General features: G+C 39.8%; 1 protein-coding gene across 5 annotated transcripts in view; it reads left to right on the top strand.

The window, feature by feature from the left end:
• The window catches only part of UBE3D (ubiquitin protein ligase E3D), a 179888-nt gene that overhangs the window by 107421 nt on the left and 47882 nt on the right, over positions 1 to 24585 (top strand). For all 5 annotated transcript variants that reach the window (XM_025382815.1, XM_025382817.1, XM_025382816.1 and 2 more), the window contains one exon: positions 5194 to 5332. In XM_025382815.1, the coding sequence (XP_025238600.1) occupies positions 5194 to 5332 (139 nt within the window). The remainder of the gene's footprint in view (positions 1 to 5193; positions 5333 to 24585) is intronic.

Genomic DNA, 24585 nt, shown 5'->3' with positions numbered 1-24585 from the left:
TAAGTTTAAAATGCCAGTGTTGGATTTACATACCATGCAAATGTCTGTAATTACATAGAGACATGGGTAACTAACTTGATAACTAATTGTATCTTTTTTGTGACTGTGGTTATCATTACTGTAACAATGTCCTTCTGTATAAATTTTGATAGTTTGATACATTGGATAGGTTGTGTAGCTGACTCAAAGGTCCTGTGAGGAAACTAGGCTCCTGAGTGCCTGTCCATGATCACTCGCTCGTGAGTGACAAGGCAGTGCCAATGTATTTTTATTTCTATTTAAGTGTCCATTTTTGATAGGTCGTACCATAGCCATTTAGCAGCATGTTGAAACTTTTAAGCAGCATTTAAAATTTCCTTTGTCTGAACCAGAAATCACATCAACAGCATAATGTTAACTTGTTTCTGATTACAAAAATAACACTTGGAAAATAAAAGTGTAAAGAAGAAAATGTAAAAACCAGATTATTATTTTCCTGTAGTGGAAACAACCGTGAGTGTATTGCCTCTTCATCTTTTTTTCTCATCACATGGTTACTTTCACTTACTCTAACATGAGTATTTTTCAATGTCTATTTTACCACCTTTCCTAGTCAAGTTTTGAAGTAAATACACACACACACACACACACACACACACACACACACACAAAATAAATTAGCATCTTTTTTGTTTGTTTTTTTGAGACAGAGTTTCACTCTTGTTGCCCAGGCTGGAGAGCAATGGCACAATCTTGGCTCACCGCAACCTCTGCCTCCTGGGTTCCAGCAATTCTCCTGCCTCAGACTCCCAAGTAGCTGGGATTACAGGTGCACACTGCCACCACACCCGGCTAATTTTTTGTGTTTTTAGTAGAGACGGAGTTTCTCCATGTTGATCAGGCTGGTCTCGAACTGCCGACCTCAGGTGATCCACCAAATAACTTCTTAAAAAAAGGTCAAAATACTCAACTATATTTTGCAAGCCAAAGGGTTATCTTGCAGAAGAAGTAGGCACTTGCAGATTCAGTTATTAAAATCCTACTTATGGTTTGCTTGGAGAGGATAATATATACAGTGTCCTCAAGAGTCATTGTGGTGTGGTGCGAATAGCGCAGGCTTTGCATTCGGGCTGACCTGACTGAATCCTGGTCCCACTACTTGCTAACTGCATGATGTTGGACAATCACTTAACTTCTCTGACCTTTGGTTTCCTGTCTTTAAAATGGGATGAATGATGCATACCATTCAGGGCTGCTTTAGGATTAGAGACAGCAAATATAAGTAAAGTGCCTGACCTGGTGTCTGGATGTGTTAGCCATAGGATAAGTGATAGTCAGAAGAAACCTAAGGCCTTAGGCTTACAAAACTGAAGTAATTTTGTAAAAATTAAAGGCAACCATGTTATAGCCATAATTAACTAAGTAACTGTGTCTTCAAAATATTTATTTACATAATTTACCATTTTGCCTTTCTCTTGCAAATATGTTACTGCCCAAAGAGGAATGGAAAATGATGAAAAAGTAACTGTCTGGAAATGCTTTCTACCCTGGCAGGCCATGGTCCAGGCTACAGTGTTTACCTCATTTCAGGAAAGTCGAAAGCATGATGGGCCTGGAATAGGTCTTAGAGATTCACTGATGAGTTCCCAAGGAACATTCACAATCCAGGGCAAGAGATTCAATTCAGAAAATGCAAAAACCTTTTCACCACACTTTTTAAAAAAATTCAGAATAGGCTTCAGTGAACCCTATTGTGGGTGGCAGGAGTTGGGGTCAGGGGTATAAATTCTGAAAACTTGAGTTGTTTTATTGAACATAACAAATGTTGGGGAAAATTAAAAAGGTATTTCTTTTAGGCAGTAGGAGGTTAATACCTGACTGTGTCTGCAGAAAAGCAACATTGAGGCAACTTTTAAATCTTTATTTCCAAGTAAGACGAGAAAGTTAGAGGAAATCACTCATGTCTGATCTAGAAAGAATTAGAGACATAGACATATCCCAAATAAGAATACTAGTAAGGTATTTGTTTCCTTTATAAAAACTTGCCTAATACCATACTTATATCACTTACAAATGCCTTACTAGTACGTAAGTGATGTAAGTATGGTATTAGGGAAGTTCTTATAAAGGAAGCAGGACAATATCTCTAAGAAAATGATACGTAAGTGGGTCTCACAGGATGAACAGAAATTCAGCAGCAAGGATAACTGCCTTCCAGGCCCAGTTAACTGTATATGTAAGTCAACAGTGGATTATGGAGAGCATGAGGAAGGAGTGTGGGTGGACAGTGAGCTTAGAGCCACTGCACTAGTACTAAGTTTGAATTACGGAAAAGACAGCAACGTTTTAATTTACATTGAAGAGAAATGTCGAAAATGTTATATAATGAGTAAAAGCAAAAAGAATAGCAGAGCCAGTCAATCAATATAAGATGATTATTTTAAACACAGAAAATACACTTAAATGTGCCTTTGCCTATGAAGGAGTGAAGGACATGCCATCTCAAAATATGTCAGATTGGTATATTGATTGTTTAGAGGTGAAAACTTTGGAGAAATTAGAATTTCATGAGGCTATGTGGACGGGATGCCTTCCTGAGCTAGGAGCTTCTGTATACAGAAGAGACACTGAATGAAATTGCCAAGATGATGATGTATATCCCCAAGGAGGAACAACTCTTTTCTTCCCAAGACTGCAAGCCTATTTCCCAGAGGATTAACTACTTCCTGTCAGGAAGGCTAGATGAAGACTTCCTGGAGCTGCCTTTCTTCCACTAACAGGACCCTGGGACCTGTAGGAGCACCCCATTTGGGACTGTGAGGTGCTTGAAGGGGTGTGGACTGGCATCCAGCAGTCACTAACACGTAACTGGTGTGTAAAAGGCAGGCATTACATTAGAAGCAGAGTCAATCCTTTTTTTGGAGGTCCCACTGAGATAGGAACTTGGATCACTGGATTCAAAGAAACAGAGCCAATTCTTAAGATCACTTGGTGCCTTAAAGACACGCATTCCAAAGTGGAATGTGGTTGAAGAAAGTGGGCCAGGTGGTTGAAGAAAGCCATGTGGGAGCTCAACAAATCCCAAGGGCTTATTACGATGCTGCAGATGGTCTCCTTAGCATCTCAGCTCTTCTGCAAGGAAGAGCTTGGGTGTTAGGCCTCAGAGGCTGTAAGGTCCTTGGGTTACAGAGCAGGGGAGAATGAAGTTCTGTGACCCAGGGGTGGAGAGTACACTCTAGGTTTGCAGGCTGGTGGTACTCCCAGAGGAAAGCCAAGCTGCTTCTGTTGTGAGCGGATCAGCAAAGAGCCTCAGGCTGAAGGGAAAAGTGCACAGAGGAAGATATTTTACAAATCAGGTCAGTTTAGGCCAAGACTTATTATGCTCTACAAATTTTGAGGGGAGTGGGGAACTTTTTACAAACAAGTAGGGGTCTTGACATGTTATATATAAAGATTAAAATTTTTGATTTTTCTAAAAAAAAAAAAAAATTAAAGGCCAAGGTTTGTCCTTTCCTGCATGCAGCAAGTGATCAAGATCCCTCTGGGAAGAGTACCCTCTCGATACCAAGGTGAGAAAACAGCGCTTATCAGCAGAGACTTGGAATTGGAGGCTGCCATGGACCTGAATAAACATATTTACCTTATCTTCCATCTGTTTTACACACCCCCACACCATATATCTCCAGTGACTCCCCTAGAAAATTTACTTCCTCTAGCCAGATTTTCCTTGTCCTGTTATGTTCCTCATACTTATCACTCTGTGCCTAAAAATGTATAAAAGCATCTTGCTTTGGCCACTTCTTTGGACTTCACTTGCTTGTAAAGATCCCCATTGACATGCAAAACTAATAAAATTTGTAGACTTTTCTCTTGTTAATCTGCCTGGTGTCAGTTTGGCTCCCAGATCCAGCTGAAGAGCCTACTAAGAGCTAAAAGGGCAATGAGGGTGATCTGTTCTCCTCTACACTAAAATTGGACCAGTGTCTTATTCCAGTCCAACTAGTTGGCCAGTGCTTCAAAGGAGAGTGAACTGCATTACCCCACATCAGAAATCTGTTAGCATAATAAGTAATCCGATTGATAAAACATCTAAACCATTTGCCATGACTTGTTCTGTAAAGTGTTTAAAATCCATCATGCCCCGAACCACTGATTCTCTCCAAGTTTTCATTATTCACCACTGATTTGGTTAAAGATCGCTTTTCAGAGAGAAGTTTATAGAAGTGGCAAAAAATACATATATATTTATATAAACAAATATAAATATTATATACATATATCTTTAAAATTAGTGATAGACACTTTGGTCGCAGATCAGATAGGAAATAAGTAAATAGAAAAGTTGAAAACCTAAAACTCATGCTATTCTTATTACTTTATTTTCTCATAATTATTTTTTGATGTTTTCCTTTACTGTAAGCACTAGATGAGGAGCCAGGAAGCCAGGATTCTAGACCCAGCCATATCGCTTTCTACACATTGCCTCATCTCAGACACATCCTTTTACTTCTCTAGCCCTTGGTTTCCTGATCTCTAAAATGAAAGGATTTTCAAATAGGTTCCGCAGGATATAGCAGAGATGCTTCAAGGGCCACTCTGGAAGATGAAGGGAGGCCTCCTGCCAACCTTTCCCCTTCAGACAGAGCAGCTTCACTTTTATTTGTATTGTAAGTTGGGGCTGTTACAAGATTTTTTTTTTTTTTTTTTTTTTTTTTGACAAAAGGATTCTGTCACTTTTTAAAAGTTTGAAAATCACTGAGCTAAATGTTCCATAAGGGCCTATCCAGCTCAGAAAACCAGTTTCATAGCTGTAGAATGGGGATAACAATAGTTCCTTCTCTTAGGTTTCTGAGAGGTAAACAAGATATTACATGTAGAACAGGGCATAGAATGTAGGGAGCATTCAGTGTGTTAGCCGTTAGTCTCTGCCACCCCTTCCCCAGCGGGTCCCACACAACTAAGACAGCATTTCCTGTGACTGCATACTTCAGAGTATGAAATGATGGCCTGAAAAATTGCCTGATCCATCTGCTTTATATCAACAACACCATAAAAATGTCTTGGACATGTTCTCTGTGAATTTTTAATATAGTTTATTTCTAGTTTTTGTACTTTGCCTTTTTCTCTCACAATTGAATTTTCTTCTTTCATTTCAGATTTTTAAAATAATTATGATAATGCATTTTTGAAAGTTAATGTGTTGGTGTGTTCCAGACTTGTCAGCTTGTGGGAAAGTGACATCAGCGTCCACCCGCTAACCCTGCCCTCTGCAACCTGCTTGGAGCTGCTGTTGATATTATCAAGGAGTAATGCCAATCTGCCTTCATCCCTTCGCCATATGAATTCCTTTCAGGTGAGCAATGGCTTCTTTTCTAGGCTGTGATTTCTCAGTTTTACTTGGAATTATTTTTCAAGGATCCTCTCTTTCACAGGAGATAGCCCGTGGAATTTCCCAGTTTCAAATCATAGCAATAAGCATAATGCATGTATTGCTTTGTCTATATGTTTTTTGTTTGTTTTTTGGAGGCAGAGACTCGCTCTGTTGCCCAGGCTGGAGTAAAGGGGCACAATCTCGGCTCACTGCAGCCTCCGCCTCCCAGGTTTAAGCAATTCTCATTCCTCAGCCTCCCGAGTAGCTGGGACTACAGGTGCATGCCACCACACCTGGCTAATTTTTTGTATTTTTAGTAGAGACAGGGTTTCACTGTGTTGCCCAGGCTGGTCTCAAACTCCTAAGCTCAGGCAATCCAACTGCCTTCCAAACTGCTGGGATTACTGGCATGAACCGCCGCATCCCGCCTTTGTCTATCTTTTTTTAAATAAATGAACAAATAGAGGCTCAGAATTGACTAGGTAATTGTCTAGTTGTGGCAGAACTCACAGCTCTATAACTCCAGGCTTTGTTCTCCAGCTCCCATCTTCCTTCTGGAAAATGGCCAGAAGATCTGGCAGACATTTGTGAATGCCACCTCCCTTCTGCCAAGTTTGCAGGAGACCCAGGAATCTTAATCATTATTAGTGGGTTTGCTGCTGTTAGCCTGAAGTCAAATTGCCAAATGGATGTTTAACAGGATTGGTCTGTCTAAAGGTGTTCTACTTTCCGAGCCATTTCCCTCTCTCTCCTTAGCCCTCTCCCTTATCACTTCCCTACTGGCCTTGATATTTATTTGTTCTAGTCTAAGTCATTTCTGCAAATGTAGACTGGCCAGCAAGATGACCAGTAGGAAAACTCCCAACCTCCCTCACAGTCAGCTAATTGTCAGATGAGGTGGCAAATGAGAATTAAATGTTAACTTGTGGCTTAAGTTGTGGCCCTATCACTACTACATATAATTGCACGTATCTGCGACTCTTCACAATGGGAAAATACTCACAAGCCCTCTGGTGCTAGTGGTAATACAACGTACGTTGCTGAGGAATATATAAACATGGGATTTTTCTACTTCTGGGTTTTTAATGTATCGTAAGAAAACTTCAGGAGCATTGTATATTGCTTGGTACCTCTGTTATATGGTAAAACAAGATGTGGATTTTCGTATGAATCATATCTCAAGAAATAGAGAGAAAAAAACTGCTCCAATCTTATTTACATTCTTCTCCTCTTGGAAATCTGTTACATGGATTGTCTCTGTGATGCTCTTCCTCTTTCTGAGCCTCAGGCACTCATAGAGTACAGTCTTTGGCCTTAGCATGCCTGTTTGTTTTTGCTGTCCGTTGGTCAACTCCAATCCTGGTGTCTCAAAGGGACCTTAAATAACATCTTCTCATTTTGTAGGAGAGGAAATTGAGATCTGGAGCAATGGATTGAGTTGGCCAGGAAACACTCAGTGGGTCAGAGACCAAACTGGACTCACTCACCGGGGTTACTCCATCTGCCACCAACTGCAGTGCCCACTAAGGTCCTGGAGGTGGAGCGGGTGTGAGTGGTGGGTGGAGACAGGTTATTAGATCTGCCGTAGAATGTCCACAGCCTCCCCTTATTTTGCAGTAGTTTGTATTTATGTTATTTATTCATATACTGCCTTAAACCAGATATGATTTAAAAATCTGTGTATCCATATTTCTTTAAGTTCTGCTCATGGGATTGAATAATGCAAAAGTTTGTATATGCCCACAAACGTTCATGGAGGGAGAGACAAGAAACTTAACAGTTGTATCTTTGAGGAGTGAAGCTGAGAAATAATAATTTTTTATTTTACTCCTTCCCTCATGTACTGTTTGAAATTTGCATGCCATGGGTGAGTGAGCAGCAAGAGAAATGACTGACTTAAAGGATTTTATGGCATATTGAGGGAAATAGGACAGTCATCCATGTCTGATTTAACTTAAGAGTAATTTTATTACAAAATAGCCTCAACACAAGTCTTAAAGAAATTAAAGGTATAAGAGTAATCTAAACCAAATATGGGAGGTTTGAGAGGAAGACCAATCTATATTTCTTCCCTGCGAGACCCAGGAGGCCTTGCTCCCTTTAAGGATGTCATCTCAATCTCATGGAAGCACAGGTGCATGAAGCCTGGCCTGCAATTGGCGGCATTAGTGTGGTCTTAGCACCTTTAATTAGAGGAGCTCTTAGAGTGGTCTGAATGTTAATTACTCAATGCCCTTTTCTATTGGTGATTGTACTTCCTGTGGTTTTAGTCCCTTTTCTGAATATTACTGTCAGAAACACACATGCTTTCCCAGTATCACAGATAGAGAGAAACTCGGCAGAATCTTATGAGCTAGTTTGGTCCCTGCTATCACCGCTGGAAAGACGTATTCTTATAAGGAACATACCAGGAATCATCTTCCCTATGCAGGTCCTCACTCCCAGATGAAGGATCAGTGAAAATGGGGGAAAGTGTGTGTCAGGATTAGAAAGATGCTCTGCTTTTTCATCTTTGTACCACCCACTTCATCATGTATTATAATGGCAAGGAATGGGGCTTCTAATTTTGCCTGTGTTTAGGATTTATTTTTTTAATTGGAAACTCAGTTTCATGCACATTTTTTAAGAGCTATATTGGCAAGAGCTATAAAATAGCAGAATGACACTTGTTAAAGTTTGCTTTACATTTCCAGTTCTCTTATTTTCTGGCTGAGTCACTGTGAGCAGTGCTTCTTTTTCTGTAAAGCTGTCATTTTAGGATTCACTTGGTGCTCCTGCTTGAGCTGTTATCACTGCTGAATCTCCAAAAGAAGAGTTTATCTTATTAATTAAAACAACATGATATGAAATTGTAACTTCTTAAATTACACTGTAACATTTCTCTCAGGCCAACAGGGATCTCTTTTGGTGGTTTTGTCACAATTATAGCTTCCGCTCTGTTACAGTACCTTACTATTTCTAATGTGATTATAAGCCAACAAAATGTAGGATTTGACTGAGATTCACTGACATATTGCTAAGCATATACTAAGTTGTTGCAGTGGTCCCAAGAAGATGGATGGACTTATCATTCCTTATCAAGTCACTTCCTGCTTAAAATTCTTCCGTGGCATCCTGTTGCAATGAAAATAAAATCCAAACTCCTTATCTTGGCCAATAAGGCCGAGGAACATCTTGGCCCTGCCTCCCTTTCTGACCTCATCTCTGGCTCTCTCACTGTCACTCGGCTCCAGGCACACTGGCCCTATCTCCCTGTCCTTATCATGAGCTGGTTCTGGCTGTAGGATCTGTGGACTGGCTGTTTTCTCTGCTACTGGGAGAATACTCTGCACCAGGTCTTTGCATGGCCAGCTGCTTCTTGTCCTTCAGGTCTCAGTTCAGGTATCCCCTCTGAGGAGAGGCCCAACCTGACCCCCCTTCTTCACATCACCATTACTCTGTAACCTTACCTTGTTTAATTTTCTTCAGAGCACTTTCCACTCTTTGATCTTGTTCATTTATTTGTTTGCCTTTTTCCTCTACTAAAATATGTGTTGAATGAACGAATGAGGGAATGTCTGTTTTTGTTCAATATTGTGCCAACAGAATTTAGTATAGTGCCTGGATGTAGGAAGAAGTTAATAAATACTGGATGACTGGCCAGATGGCTGGATGGGTGGATGAAGGCACAATTAAAATGCAGATGGACACAGCCATGTGACATTCTAGAAATCTAAAAGACTGAGCTGGGTTACACAGAGGTATGTACAGTACACACTCAGGGCAGAAGCAGCAGCCCTTTCTCTGCTGGGGCAGTACTAGACTCAACAGATAAGGTCTGGATTTAAGACATGTCAACAAAGTTGAGCACAGATGGGTATCCACATTGAAACTGCAACCTGGTGTTTTGCACAAATGAGAAAAACTCAAAGAAGAGTTCAGCCCTTAGAAAGAGCTGGCAAGACTCAGATAAGCAAAATAATCAATATATAGGATGGGACTTTCTGGTTACTGGAGACCACAGTACCACAGTAGGGAATATGGGAATGATGCTCAAGCTTTTGTGTCAGAAACCAAGGCAGTCGGCATTAGAGGTGCAGATGGGTCCTCTGGAGCAGGCAAGTTGCAGCCTGTTGACGTTATTGCCGTTGCTAGTTTATTTCACTCTGTGTGCTTCAGAACTCTGGGGTTAGGTGGCACAAGGCCATTTCCATACCCATCTTGCTGGGCAACAACCAGCTCTTAACCTGAAGTCCTGCAATGGCAGCTTTAAATCTGGGTAAGATGTCTGCAAGGTAGAATCTTAAAAGCAACCAGGTTGGAACCAGGACTGGGCAAGAGCTGCTGGTTTTAATGGCAACTATGTATTTTTCCTAGAATCCTGGCCTGTTGCAGCTAGAAGGAATAATAAGTCTAATAATCTATTTTTATAGATAAGGAAACACATACCCAAGAAGGTTAAGCTGATATTGGAGACTGAAATTCTGATTTCTTAGTTGTGTTTTTGTGCTACAGAGAGTATGTTGACTTCTCTTTGGGAAGAGAGGGGATTTTTCTATATTTAGCATTTCTCTGGCCAAAGTAGCTCACACTTGTAATACCAGCACTTTGGGAGCCAAAGCAGGAGGATCACTTGAGCCCAGGAGTTCAGGTCCACCCTGGGCAACATAATGAGATGCCATCTATATAAAAAATTAAGAAATTAACAGGTGTGCTGGCATACTCCTGTAGCTCCAGCAAATCAGAAGGCTGAAGTAGGAGGATTTCTTGAGCCCTGGAGGTCAATCCTGCAGTAAGCCATGATTGCGCCGCTGCACTGTGGCTTGGATGACAGCGTCAGACCCTGTCTCAAAAAAAAAAAAATTAGATATTAATAATCAGACAATAATAATATAAATTATAATAGCCAATTTTTTTTGAGTTCTTTCTGTTTTCCAGGTACTGTTCTCAATGATTTGTACTTAGTAGCTCATTTCATTTTCATGACACCTCCATGAGAAAGGTATATTATTATTTCCATTTCCATTTTACAACAGGTGCAGAAACTGAGCCACAGGAGCACAACGTGCCCAAGCTCACACAGCTAATAAGTAGAGGAACATGAGGTACAAGGCCTGGCTCCAGAACCCCTATTCTTAACCACTAAATAATGTTAACCTCTTTTAATAAGGTTGGTTAAACAAAGTTAGATGTTTTTAAGTGGCATGACTTGTCAGCCTCTTGCATGTGCTTAAGGGGTAGTGTGATCCTCCTAGTTGAGGAATATAGTAAACATTATTTCCCAAATGCACTTGATAGCAGGGAGACTTTTTCCAGGGCATTTTATGGGTTTAATGTTTGCAGAACACAGATGAGGAGACACTGTTCTATCTCTAAAGACCCTTATGTACATTCTTAGTGGCAGCCTTCCTTACCTCCACAAGAAGTAGTGCTGCAGTTTTAGAGGCTGATTGTCAGGAGGATACCATCTCTTCTCTTTTGAGACTAGATGGTTGTCCTTTTGGTCAGGGCCTCTTTGGTCAGAATGGCACAGTAGGAACAAGATCTGCCTTTGGCATTCCTTGGTACACACTGAATCAAGCCTGAGGCCCAGAAGGTCCCTGGCTGAGCATTGCTTTCCCACCCTGTACCTGTTCCCAGTTCCATTTCAACTGGCACTCATCCACTCTGTACACCGCGTACCAAAGTAGTAACATGGCAAAGGGTTCTGCTGGTAGATTGAGCCCTCTGGCCAAGCTCTGCCTCTCTCCTAACTTAAGGATTGACTCCCACTGAGAATGCTCCAGAAGAGTCTTCCTTGGAACATATACTCAACTAAGATAAGGAAGGAATGTTTCATAGCCTTGGTCCCTGAGTGGAGGAAACCCTTCCTGTTTATTCCCACACCTTACTTCATTAACTCCAGCTCCAACCAGCTGCTCCAGGCTATCTAAATGGTATGGATAGAATTTTTAAGGGCATAGAGCCCCAGGTAGATGACAATGTTTTCACAAACACTTGCCTTTTTCAGATACTTGCAATTCCCATTTTATTTATTCTTAATTTTTATGGACACATAGTAGGTATATATGTTCATGGGTCACATGAGATATTTTGATACAGGCATACAATGCGTAACAGTCACATCAGGGCAAATGTGGTATCTATCACCTCAAGCATTTATGCTTTGTGTTACAAACAATCCACTTATACTCTTTTAGTTATTTTTAAATGTACAACTAAATTACTTTTACTGTAGTCATCCTGTTGTGCTAGCAAATATTAGATCTTATTTATTCTTTTTTTTTATTATTATTCATTAGTCATCCCCACTTCCCCCATCCCTCCACTACTCTTCCTAGCCTTTGGTAACCATCCTTCTACTCTCTGTCTCCATGAATTCAGTTGTTTTAATGTTTAGATCCCACAAATAAGTGAGAACATGTGAAGTTTGTCTTTCTGTGCCTGGCTTATTTCAGTTAACATAATGTCCTCCAGTTCCACCCATGTTGTTGCAAATGACAAGATCTCATTGAGTTTTATGGCTGACAAGTAGTCCGTTGTGTATATGTACCACATTTTCTTTATTCATTCATCTGTTGATGGACACTTAGGTTGCTTCCAAATCTTGGCTCTTGTGAATAGTTTTGCAATAAACATGGGAGTACAGATATCTCTTTGATATACTGATTTCCTTTATTTTGGGTACCTACCTAGGAGTGGGATTGCTGGACTTTGTGGTAGTTCTTGAACTCCTGACCTCAAGTGATCCACCTGCCTCAGCCTCCCGAAGTGCTGGGATTACAGCTGTAAGCCACTGTTCCTAGCCGGTAGTTCTATTTTTTTTGTTTTTTGAGTAATCTCCAAACTCTTCTTCATACTGGTTGTACTAATTTACATTCCCACCAACAGTGTATGAGAGTTCCCTTTTCTCCACATCCTTACTAGCATTTGTTAGCCTGTCTTTTGGATAAAAGTAATTTTAACAGGTGTGAGATGATATCCTGTTGTAGTTTTGATTTGCATTTCTCTGATGATCAATGATGTTAAGCATCTTTTCAGAAACTTGTTTGCCAATTGTGTATATTCTTTTGAGAAATGTCTATTCATATCTTTTGCCCATTTTGTAATCAGATGATTAGATCTTTTCCTATAGAGTTGTTTGAGCTCCTTATATATTCTTGTTATTAATCTCTTGTCAGATTGGTAGTGTGCAAATGTATTGTTCCATTCTGTGAGTTGTCTCTTCATTTTGCTGATTGTTTCCTTTGCGATGCAGAAACTTTTAACTTGATATGATCTCATTTGTCCATTTTTACTTTAGTTGCCTGTGTTTGTGGGATATTACTCAAGAAATCTTTGCCCAGTTCAATGTCCTAGAGAGTTTCCCCAATGTTTTCTTACAGTAATTTTATAGTTTGAGGTCTTAGATTTAAGTCTTTAATCCATTTTTATTTGATTTTTGTATATGGCTAGAGATACAGATCTAGTTTCATTTTTCTGCATATGGATATCCAGTTTTCTCAGACCCATTTATTGAAGAGACTGTCCTTCCCCCACTATATGTTCTTGGCACTTTTGTAAAAAAAATGATTTCACTGTGGATGTATGGATTTGTTTCTGGGTTCTCTATTCTATTCCATTGGTCTGTGTGTCTGGTTTTATGCCAGTACCGTGCTGTTTTGGTTACTATAGCTTTGTAATATAATTTGAAGTCAGGTAATGTGATTCCTCCAGTTTTGTTCTTTTTACTCAGGATGGCTTTGGCTATTGTGGGTATTTTATGGTTCCATATAAATTTTAAGATTTTTTTTCTATTTCTGCGAAGAATGTCATTGTTTAGATAATGATTGCATTGAATCTGTAGATTGCTTTGAGTAGTGTGGACATTTTAACAATATTCATTCTTCCAGTTCTTGAACATGGAATATCTTCCCATTTTTTTGTGTCTTCTTCAATTTCTTGCATCAATGTTTTATAGTTTTCATTGTAGAGATCTTTTATTTCCTCAGTTAAGTAAATTCTTAGTGATTTTACTCTGTAGCTATTGTAAATGGGATTACTTTTTAATTTATTTTTCAAATTGTTCCCTGTTGGCATATGGAAATCCTAGTGATTTTTGTGTGTTCATTTTGTCCCCTGCAACTTTACTGAATTTGTTTATCAATTCTAATAGTTTTTCATTGAAGTCTTTAGGTTTTTCTAAATATAAGATCATATCATCTACCAGCAAGGATAATTTGATTTGTTCCTTTCCAGTTCGAATGCCCTTTATTTCTTTCTCTCGTCTGATTGCTGTAGCTAGGACTTCCGGTACTATGTTGACTAAGAGTGGCAGTGGGCATCCTTGTCATGTTTCAGACCCTAGAGGAAAGGCTTCTAGTTTTTCCTCATTTAGTATGACACTAGCTATGGGTCTATCATATATGGCTTTTTTTATGTTGAGGTATGTTCCTTCTATATCCAGTTTTGTGATGGTTTTTATCATGAAGTGATGTTGAATTTTTCCAGATGCATTTTTAGCACCACCATCAATTGAAATGTTTATGTGGTTTTTGGCCTTCATTCTGTTGATATGATATATCACACTGAGTTATTTGTGTATTTTGAATCATCCTTGTATCCCTGGGATAAATCCTACTTGGCCATGAAGAGATATCTTTTTAATGTGTTATTGAATTCAGTTTGTTAGTGTTTTATTAATGATTCTAAATCAATATTGTTTAGAGATATTTGGCTTGTAGTTTTTTTTAATGTGTGTTTGTTTAGTTTTGGTATCAAGGTAATACTTCTGGCCTCCTATAATGAGTTTGGAAGTATTCCATTCTCTATATTCCAGAATCGTTTGAGTAGAAGTAGTATTAGTTCTTCTTCAAATGTTTGGTAGAATTTGGCAGTGAAGCCATCAGATCCTGGGCTTTTCTTTACTGGGGAACTTTTTATTATGACTTCAATCTCATTTGGTCTGTTCAGGATTTTTTCATGATTCAGTTTTGGTACATGGTGTGTGTCTATGAATTTATTCATTTCTTCTAGATTTTCCAATTTATGGGCATATAGCTGCTCATAGTAGCCACTAATGATCCTATGAATTTCTGCCGTATCAGTTGTAATTTCTCCTTTTTCATCTCTTTTTATTTATTTCATCTCTTTTTATTTATTTATTTTATTCATTTATTCTCTCGTATTTTCTTAATTATTCTGGCTAAAGATTTGTCAATTTTGTTTGCCTTTTCGAAAAAACCAACATTTTGTTTCATTGATCTTTTGTACTGTTTTCTCCATTTTAATTTCATTTATCTCTGTTCTGATCTTTACTATTTCTTTTCTTCTACTGATTTTGAGTTTGGTTTGCTCTTGCTTTCCTACTTCTTTAAGATGAATCATTAGGTTGTTTATTGAAGGTTTTTCTTCTGTTTTCATGTACGCATTTACAGTTATAAACTTCCCTCCTAGAACTGCTTTTGCTGTTTTCCATAGGTTTTGGTATGTGTGTTTCCATTATCATTTGTTTCAAGAAACTTTTCAATTTACTTCTCAATGTCTTCATTGACCCACTGGTCATTCAGGAGTATATTGTTAATTTCCATGTGTTCGTATAGTTTTCAAAATTCCTCTTGTTATTGATTTAAAGTTTTCTTCCATTGTGGTCAGAGAAGATGCATGATGTTATTTCAATGTGTTTTGAGTGTTTTAAGACTTATTTTGTGACATAACATGTGGTCTGTCATTGAGAATGATCTGTGTACTGAGAAGAATATGTATTCTTCAGCACCATAAGATAGGGCAAGAAAAAGAAAAGAAAAAAATTAAAAATTAAAAAAAAATGTGTATTCTACAACCATTGGATGAAATGTTCTGTATCTTTTAGGTTTATTTGGTCCATAGTGCAGATTAAGTTTGATGTTTCTTTGACTATTTTCTGTCTAGAAGATCTGTTGAATGCTTAAAGTGGGGTGTTGAAGTCTCCAGCTATTATTTTATTGGAGTTCATCTCTTTCTTTAATAATATTTTCTTTACATATCTGGGTGCTCCAGTTTTGGGTGCACATATATTTATAATCATTATATCGTTTTGCTGAATGTACCCTTTTATCATTATATAATGACCTTCTTTGTCTCTTTGTATAGTTTTTGTCTTTAAATGTATTTTGGCTGATATAAGCCTAGCTACTTTGCTCTTTTTTGGTTTCCATTGACACAAAATATATTTTTCCATCTTTTTATTGGAGAGTTTACTTATATTCAGTGTTGTTATTGATAAGTAAAGATTTATTCCTGCCATTTTGTTATTTGTTTCCTGTTGTTTTGTGGTCTTCTCTTTCTTCTTTCCTTCCTGTCTTGATTTTAGTCAAGGTGATTTTCTCTGGTGGTATGATTTAATTTCTTGCTTTTTATTTCTTCTGTGCCTGTTGTATGGTTTTTGATTTGAGGTTACCGTGAGGTTTGCAAAAACTATCTTATAATTCAATATTTTAAGCTGATAACAACTAAACACTGCTTGCATAAACAAGCAAAAAGAAAACTAATAAAAACTCTACACTTTAACTTTGTCCCCCACTTTTTAATTAACTTTTTAATTTTAATTCTTTGTTGTTTCTGTTTATACCTTATTGTACTGTCTATGTCTTGGAAAGTTGTTGTAGTTATTTTTGATTGGTTAATCTTTTAGTCTTTCTACTTAACAGTAGTTTACATACCACAGTTACAGTGTTATAATAGTCTGTATTTTTCCGTGTACTTATTTTTGCTGGTGAGTTTTGTACCTTCAGATGATGTCTTATTGCTCATGAACATTCTTTTCTTTCTGATTGAAGTACTCCCTTTAGCATTTCTTCAAGGACAGGTCTGGTGTTGAAATTCCTCAGTTTTTGTTTATCAGGGAAAGTCTTTATTTCTCCTTCATATTTGAAGGATATTTTCTCCAGATACACTACTCTAGGGTAAAATTTTTTTCCTTCAGCCTTTTAAATATGTCATGCCACTGTCTATTGGCCTGTAAGGTTTCCACTGAAAAGTCTGCTGCTAGGTGTGTTGGAGCTCCATTGTATGTTATTTGTTACTTTTCTGTTGGTGCTTTTAGGCTCCTTTCTTTATTCTTGACCTTTGGGAGTCTGATTATTAAATGCCTTGAGGTGGTCTTCTATGGGTTAAATCTGGTTGGTTTTCTATAACTTTCTTGTACTTGGATATTGATATCTTTCTCTAGGTTTGGGAAGTTCTCTGTTCTTATCCCTTTGAATATATTTACTTCCCCTTTCTCTTTCTCTGCCTCCTCTTTAAGACCTGTAACTCTTAAATTTGCCCCTTGGAGGCTATTTTCTAGATCTTGTATGTATGCTTCATTCTTTCATTATTCTTTTTTGCTTTTATCTCCTCTGACTGTGTATTTTCAAATAGCCCACTAATTCTTCTGCTTAATCAATTCTCCTATTAAGAAACTCTGATTCAATCTTTAATATGTAAGTTGCATTTTTCTACTCCAGAATTTCTTCTTGATTCTTTTTAATTTCAATCTCTTTGTTAAATTTATCTGATAACATTCTGAATTCCTTCTCTGTGTTATCTTAAATCTCATTGAATTTCCTCAACACAGCTATTTTGCATTGTCTGTCTAAAAAGTTGCATATCTTTCTCCACCAGGATTGATCCCTGGTGCCTCATTTAGTTTGTTTGGTGAGGTCATGTTTTTCTGGATGGTCTTCATGTTTATTGATGTTTGTCAGTATCTGGGCATGGATATTAAAAAGTTAGGTATTTATTGTAGTCTTCACATCATGGGCTTGTTTTTACCTGTCCTTCGTAGGAAGGCTTTCCAGGCATTCAAAAGGACTTGGTGTTGTGATCTAAGTCATAACTGTATTAGGAGACTGAAGCCTAGTAATTCTGTTATTCTTGGAGACTCATAGACTCACACTGGCGTGGTGGTCTTACATAAGATCCAGAATACTTCTTTGTATTACCTGGCAGACTCTTCTCTTCCCTTACTTTCTCTTAAACAAATGGAGTCAGTCAGTCAGTCTCTCTTTCTCCCTCTTTTTCTCTCTTCCTTTCTGTCTGTCTATCTGTCTCTGTGCTGAGCCACCTGGGGCTGAGGTGACACAATCACCCCTGTGGCCACCATCACAAAGACTGCGCTGGGTCAGACCTGAAGCCAGCACAGCCCTGAGTCTCACCCAATGTCCACTATAATCAATACTTGGCTAACACCTATGTTTGCTCAAGGCGCTAGGGCTCTGCTATCAGCAGTTGGTAAAGCCAGCCAGGCTTGTGTTCTTCCCTTCAGGGTGGCAATTTCCTCCAGGCCCTGGGCTGGTCTAGAGATGCCATCTGAGAGCTAGGGGCTGGAGTTAAAAACCTTAGCAGTCTACTTGGTATTCTGTTCTGCTGTGGCTTAGCTAGTCCTTGAACCATGAGAAACAGTCCTTCCCACTCTTCCCTCCCCTTTCCACAGGCAGAAGAGCCTCACTCCATGACCACAACCACCAGAAACCCATAGGGAGTATTGCCAAGCTACTGCTGATGTTCACGTAAGGCCCAAGGGCACTTCGGTAAACTTGTGGTGAATTCTGCCAGACTGGGATTCACCCTTCAGGGCAGTGGGCTCCCCTTTGGCTCAGGACAGGTCGAGAAATGCTGTCTAAGAACCAAGTCCCGGACTCAGGACTTGCTTTGTGCAAAGAACCTGCTTTGTGCTCTACCCCACTGTGACCAAGCTAGTACCTAAAGTGCAAGACAGAGTTCCCTTTACTTTTCCCTTTCCTCAAGCAGAAGGAGTTTCTCACCACAGCCATCAGAGTTTCAAATGTGTTGTGTCTCAGCTGAAGTCAGCACCTCTCAGAATCTCACCCAAGACCCACAGCTTACTACCTGGGTATCCCTACTGGTTATTCAGGGCCCAGGGGCTCTTTAGTCATCAGGTGATAGGCTTTGCCTGGACTGGGTCCTTCACTTTACAGCAACAGATTCCCTTCTGGTCCAGGGTGTGTCTACAAATGTCATCCAGGAGCTAGGGCCTGGAATGGAGCCTTACAACTGTGATCAGTTCTCTATCCTACTGTGGCCGAGCTAGTATTCAAGAATCAAAATAAAAATCCTCTTTACTCTTCCCTCTCCTCTCTTCAAGTGGGAGGAAGAGGTCTCTTTTGGAATTGTGTTGCCTAGAGTTAGGGGAGGGGTGGCACAAGCACTCCCTTAGCTGCCCTAGCTAGTTTCTCAGTACTTGCATCACCCCCGAGTCCCCTTGCTCCAAGCCCAGCTCAGCATTAAGACTTGCAGTCCCTGTGGTCTAGGTTGTCTTTCAAGTTTATTTATGGCCCCACAGCACTTCAGCCCACGGTAACGAAGCTGACCCGAACTCAAGTTCCCACTATGCTCCCTCCTTGTGTGGGCATCACCTGAGTTCCACTTGGTTTTGCTTTCCACTGTAACAGGGAAGCACTGAGTTTAATGTGAAGTCTCATAATTACTGCACTCTCCTCCTCTCAAGCACACAGATTTCTCTGAGCTATGCAGCTGCTGTAGGGGAATGGGAGAGGGGTGGCATTGGCAATTCGAGACTGTTTCCTATTTCCTATTCTTTTCAGAGATATGAAGTTAAAATCAGATACCATGAGAGTCCTTACCTGATGTTTGGTTCTTTTTTTTTTTTTTTTGGTTGAGACAGGGTCTCACTCTGTCACCCAGGCTGTAGTGTAGTGGTGTGATCTCAGCTCACTGCAACCTCCACCTCCTGGGCTTAAGCAATCCTCCCAGCTCAGCCTCCTGAGTAGCTGGGGCTACAGGTATGTGCCACCTTGCCCAGCTAATTTTTGTATTTTTAGTGGACATGGGGTTTCGCCATGTTGCCCAGGGTGGTCTTGAATTCCCTGGCCCGAGCAATTCTCCTGCCTCATCCTTCAAAAGTGCTAGGATTATGGGCATGAGCCACTGTGCCCAGCTGATTTTTGTTTCTTATGAAGATGCTTTTTTGTGTGTAGATAGTTGTCAAATTTGGTTTTCCTGTCAGGGGCACAATGGGTAGGGTATTCTATCCCACCATCTTCCTTCAACCCTCCAAATCAATCTAACTCCCATTTTTAAAAAGTAAGTAAAGGTGAAAAAAGTAAGTAAAGTGGGCAAGTGTAATTATTTAACTACCAAAATGTGAGGCTATGTTTTAAATATTGGTCTTCAAATTCTGAATCTATTATTTATTCCACCTCATGACAGATACATCAAAGAAAATGCCAGATGGTCCTCTTTGACAGTCTTGTGTCTTGTATAACTTATTTTTACCATGTGGAAGCAACAATATCTCTTTCACTAATGTCATCCTTTAGAGAACAACAGCCTTCAAACATGGGAGCAGTGTGAGAAATAATCTCAAGCATTAAACGGATTGTGGCAAATAAGTGGAGCGTCATCAAAATAGTGTTCTGTATATGTTGTATAGTTTAATCATATAGTGAAAATATGTCAAAAAGAAGAAATAAAAAGCTTTATGGACTTTATTACCACCTGATAATTAGGGTTGATCGGGATATTTCCTGTTCTAGAGGGACTTGAAATCATACACTGTTCTGTGGTGAAGGGTGAAGTAATTGAAGCATCTTGAATATGAGACCCACATACTATTCTAGACAAGGAAATTCTCCATTGCTTGTTACTTATCTGTAATTTGATTTTAACTTTAAGAAACTCACTGATACTTAAAATTTTCATCTTTTTCATGATGTAAAAATCATATATTTAACTTCACAATTATTCAGATGTAATAGTTTTATAATTATCTCATTCAGCTAGTGGTTTACTACCTGTCAATATCTGTATCAAAAGAAAAGAAAACAAAATAATATGAAAATTAGATTTAGTCATTTTGCCATTTATTGGCAGCTCAGGTGAAAAGCTTTGATGATATAGAAGTTTAAAGCTGTGGTTTAAACTTAATGTATTAGTTCATTCTCATGCTGCTATGATTAAATACCCAAGACTAGGTAATTATAAAGAAAAGAGGTTTAAGTGACTCACAGTTCAGCATGATTCAGGAGGCCTCAGGAAACTTACAATCATGGCAGAAGGCACCTCTTCACAGGGCAGCAGGAGAGAGAATGAGTGCAAGAAGGAGAAATGCCAGATGCTTATAAAACCATCAGATCTCATGAGACTCACTCACTATCATGAGAGCAGCATGGGGGAAACTGCCCCCATGATCCAGTTATCCTCCACCTGGTCCTGTCCTTGACACATGAGGATTATGGGAATTACAATTCAACGTGAGATTTGGGTGGGGACAAAGAGCCAAACCATACCATTTTGTGCCTGGTCCCTCCCAAATCTCATGTCCTCACATTTCAAAACAGAATCATGCCCTTCCAACAGTCCCCCAGAGTCTTAACTCATTCTAGCATTAACCCAAAGTCCAATTCCAAAGTCTCATCTGAGACAAGGCAAGTCCCTTCCACCTGTGAGCCTGTAAAATCAAAAGCAAGTCATTTACTTCCTAGATACAATGGGGGTACAGGCATTAGGTAAATACACCCATTTCACAGGGGAGAAATTGGCCAAAACAAAGGGGCTACAGGCCCCATGTAAGTCTGAAATCTAATAGAGCAGTCATTGAACCTTAAAGTTCCAAAATGATCTGCTTTGACTCCATGTCTCATATCCAGGTCATGCTGATGCAAGAGGTAAGCTCCCATGCTTTGGGCAGCTCTGCCCCTGTGACTTTGCAGGGTGCAGCCCCCCTCCTGGCTGCTTTCACAGACTGGTGTTGAGTGTCTGTGCAGGTGCACAGTGCAAACTGTCAGTGGAGCTACCATTCTGTGGTCTGGTTGATGGTGGCCCTCTTCTCACAGCTCCACTAGGTAGTGCCCCAGTGGGTACTCTGTGTGGGGGCTCAGACCCCACATTTCTGCTCCTCACTACCCTAGCAGAGGTTCTGCCTGAGGGCTTTACCCCTGTAGCAACCTCTGCCTGGACATCCAGGCATTTCCATACATCCTCTGAAATCTAGGTGGAGCTTCTCAAACTTCAATTCTTGACAACTGTGCACTCACAGGGCCAATACCACATGTAAGCCACCAGGGCTTGGGGCTTGCACCCTTTGAAGCCATGACCTGAGCTGTACGTTGGCCCATTTTAACCATGGCTGGAGCTGGATAGGCAGTGGCCACAAAACCATTTTTTCCTCCTAGTGCTCTGGGCCTGTGATGGGAGGGACTGCCCTGAAGGTCTCTGACATGGCCTGGAGACATTTTTCCCATTGTCTTGGTGATTAACATTCTGCTCCTTGTTTCTTATGCAAATTTCTGCAGACATCTTGCATATTTTTTCCCCAGAAAATGGGTTTTTGTTTTCCATCACATTGTCAGGCTGCAAATTTTCTCATCTTTTATGCTCTGCTTCCCCTTTAAATACAGGTTCCAATTTCAGATCATCTCTCTCAAGGTTAAAGTTCCACAGATCTTTAGGGCAGGGGCAAAATACCTCCAGTCTCTTTACTAAAACATAGCAAGAGTGACCTTTCTATTCCAGTTCCCAATAAGCTTCTCATCTCCATCTGAAACCACCTCAGCCTGGACTTCATTCTTCATGTCACTATCAGCATGTTGGTCAAAACCATTCAATAATCTCTAAGAAGTTCTAAACTTTCCCACATCTTCCTGTCTTCCTCTGAGCCCTCCAAACTGTTCCAACCTCTGCCTGTTTCCCAGTTCCAAAGTCACTTCCACATTTTGGGTATATTTATAGCAGTACCCCACTCTACTGGTACCAGTTTACTATATTAGTCCTTGCTTGCTGCTATAAAGAACTCCCTGAGACTAGGCAATTTATAAAGAGGTTTAATTAACTCACAGTTCTGTATGGCTGGGAACGCCTCAGGAAACTTACAATCATGGCAGAAGGTACCTCTTCACAGGGCAGCAGGAGAGAGAATGAGTGCCAACAGAGGAAATGCCAGATGCTTATAAAACTATCAGATCTCATGAGAATTCACTCACTATCATGAGAGCAGCATGAGGGAAACTGCCCCCATGATCTGATTACCTCCACCTAGTCCTGCCCCTGATGCATGGGGATTCTGGGGATTACAATTCAAAGTGAGATTTGGATAGGGATGCAGAGCCAAACCGTATCACTTAAGAACTTAAAAAATAATAATATAATAACTTACAGGGACTCCTAGAAATAGATAAACAGAGGCCTGGGAATTCTACAGGTAAGTAACAACAATGGGCTATAGAGAAGAGGAAGTGAAGTTTTTGTCTCTGCACTCTTTTTTTTCTATATACTTTCAAACATTGTACTACATAAATGACCTCATCTGTTATATTCCACTTTCATCTCTGGGTGAATTATAGCCATTATTTTTTTTAAAGTAATGTTTTCCCCTAATTATAAAAAAAAAAAAAAAAGAAACCTTTTATCATAAAAAAAATTGGAAAATTCAGAAAAATGTGAAGAGAATTAAGATCACTGGGAGTAACCAGTATTGACATTTTAGAGATTTTTTTTTCCTTTTTTTTTTTTTTTTTTAGAGTTGCTCTGTCACCCAGGATAGAATGCAGTGGCACGATCTCAGCTCATTGCAACCTCTGCGTCTTGGGTTCAAGCAATTCTCCTTCCTCAGCCTCCTACGTAGCTGAGATTACAGATGCCACACCCAGCTGATTTTTGTGCTGTTAATAGAGATGGGGTTTCACCATATTGGCCAGGCTCATCTTGAACTCCTGACCTCAAGTGATCCACCGGCCTTGGCCTCCCAAATTGCTGGAATTACAGGTGTAAGCCACTATGCATGACCATTTTAGAGTAATTCTTACTAGTATTTTTAATGTCTGCTTATACACACACACACACAAATATATATATTAACATAAAATTGGGCTCATTGAAGATGCTGCCTGGGGCACAGTACTGGCAATACTCTGCTCTTTCCTTTGTTTCATCTCCCGGCATGAAGACATATACTTTTCCCAAGAGACTATCAATGGGCCTTGGGGACATTATATATGAGGGTCTCAGGGTCCTGTTTTTAGCTGCGAGTGGGAAGGGAAGAAGGGTGTGGGTGATTCCACATGTCAAAGGGCTTCTGTAGTCATGAAGCAGGCAGACCTGAACCAAGATGGGCAGGCACTCCCTAGAATTTTCACTCAGCACTTGTGGTAATCCACGTGTGCATCCCAGGGAACTGAGATGGGAGTGGTGTTGGCACCCTCGGATCCCTGGATGCGTCCACTATTTTTCCTTTCCTGTGAATGCCTCTGTCCTCAATGTGCAAAGATAATCGGGAGTTGAGTGCTACTCATTATATTTAGGAACTTTGTTCTCAAAGGTAGTGATTACTGTCCTATTTTCCATCTCTCTCCTCAAAACAATTTCTGAGAATTACCTCAGCATTTGGATGTGAAAGATGTTGTCATCTTCATTCCTTTTTGCCCTGCAGGACATTCTGTGGTCTGGGGAAATAAGCAGGTATTCTTAGTTGAATTTAGTTCTCTAGTCTGAATTGTCTCTTCCTCTGCCTCCTTTCATTTTGGACTCTCCTTTTTGCCATACTCTAGAGAGAATGTGGAGGATGGGGCCAGGCAGAGAGCCTGGAGGTTAACCAGAAATTTAGCCAGATCCACGTTGATGCCACATCACATCTTTCAAAAGGCCGATTCCCTACCCAGTTACCTGCCACTTGACTTGCCCCTCAGACGTTTCTGTCGCTACCAAGGAGTTGAGGTTGTGGGCAAAGCTGGATAGTTTCTGTGCTTTCTGTAGCACTTGGTAGGGGAGGTCTGAAGGGACTTGGGATGCTCTGCCGTTTGCTTTATTGAGAGAAGCAGGGATGATGTATAGCTTACTAAGTCTATAATTATGTTTCTTGTTTTGTTTGGTTGTGTTTAGTAAGTTAATTTTTTCCTGATTCTAAAGGAAATACAGTCATGTATCACTTAATGATAGAGATACATTCTGAGAAACATGTCATGAGGCATCACAGAGAATGTCATAGAGTGCACTTACACAAACCTAGATGGTCTGGGACAGCCTACTGCACACCTAGGCTATGTGTTATGGCCCATTGCTCCTAGGCTGCAAGCCTATATGGTATTGTACTGAATACTGTAGGCAATTGTAATACAATGGTAAGTATTTGTATATCAAAATATATCTAAACATAGAAAAGGTATGGTAAAAATATGGTATAAAAGATTAAAAAGTGGTACACTTGTATAGGGCAGCTCTGTTATAATCTTATGAGACTACAGTTGTACATGTGGTCCCTTGTTGATCAGACGTCATTATGC

This window comes from Theropithecus gelada, chromosome 4 (assembly GCF_003255815.1).
Source record: "Theropithecus gelada isolate Dixy chromosome 4, Tgel_1.0, whole genome shotgun sequence".
Lineage (NCBI taxonomy): Eukaryota > Metazoa > Chordata > Mammalia > Primates > Cercopithecidae > Theropithecus > Theropithecus gelada.
The sequence above is the reverse complement of the archived record's forward strand: the minus strand, read 5'-3'. Positions and strand labels throughout refer to the sequence as shown.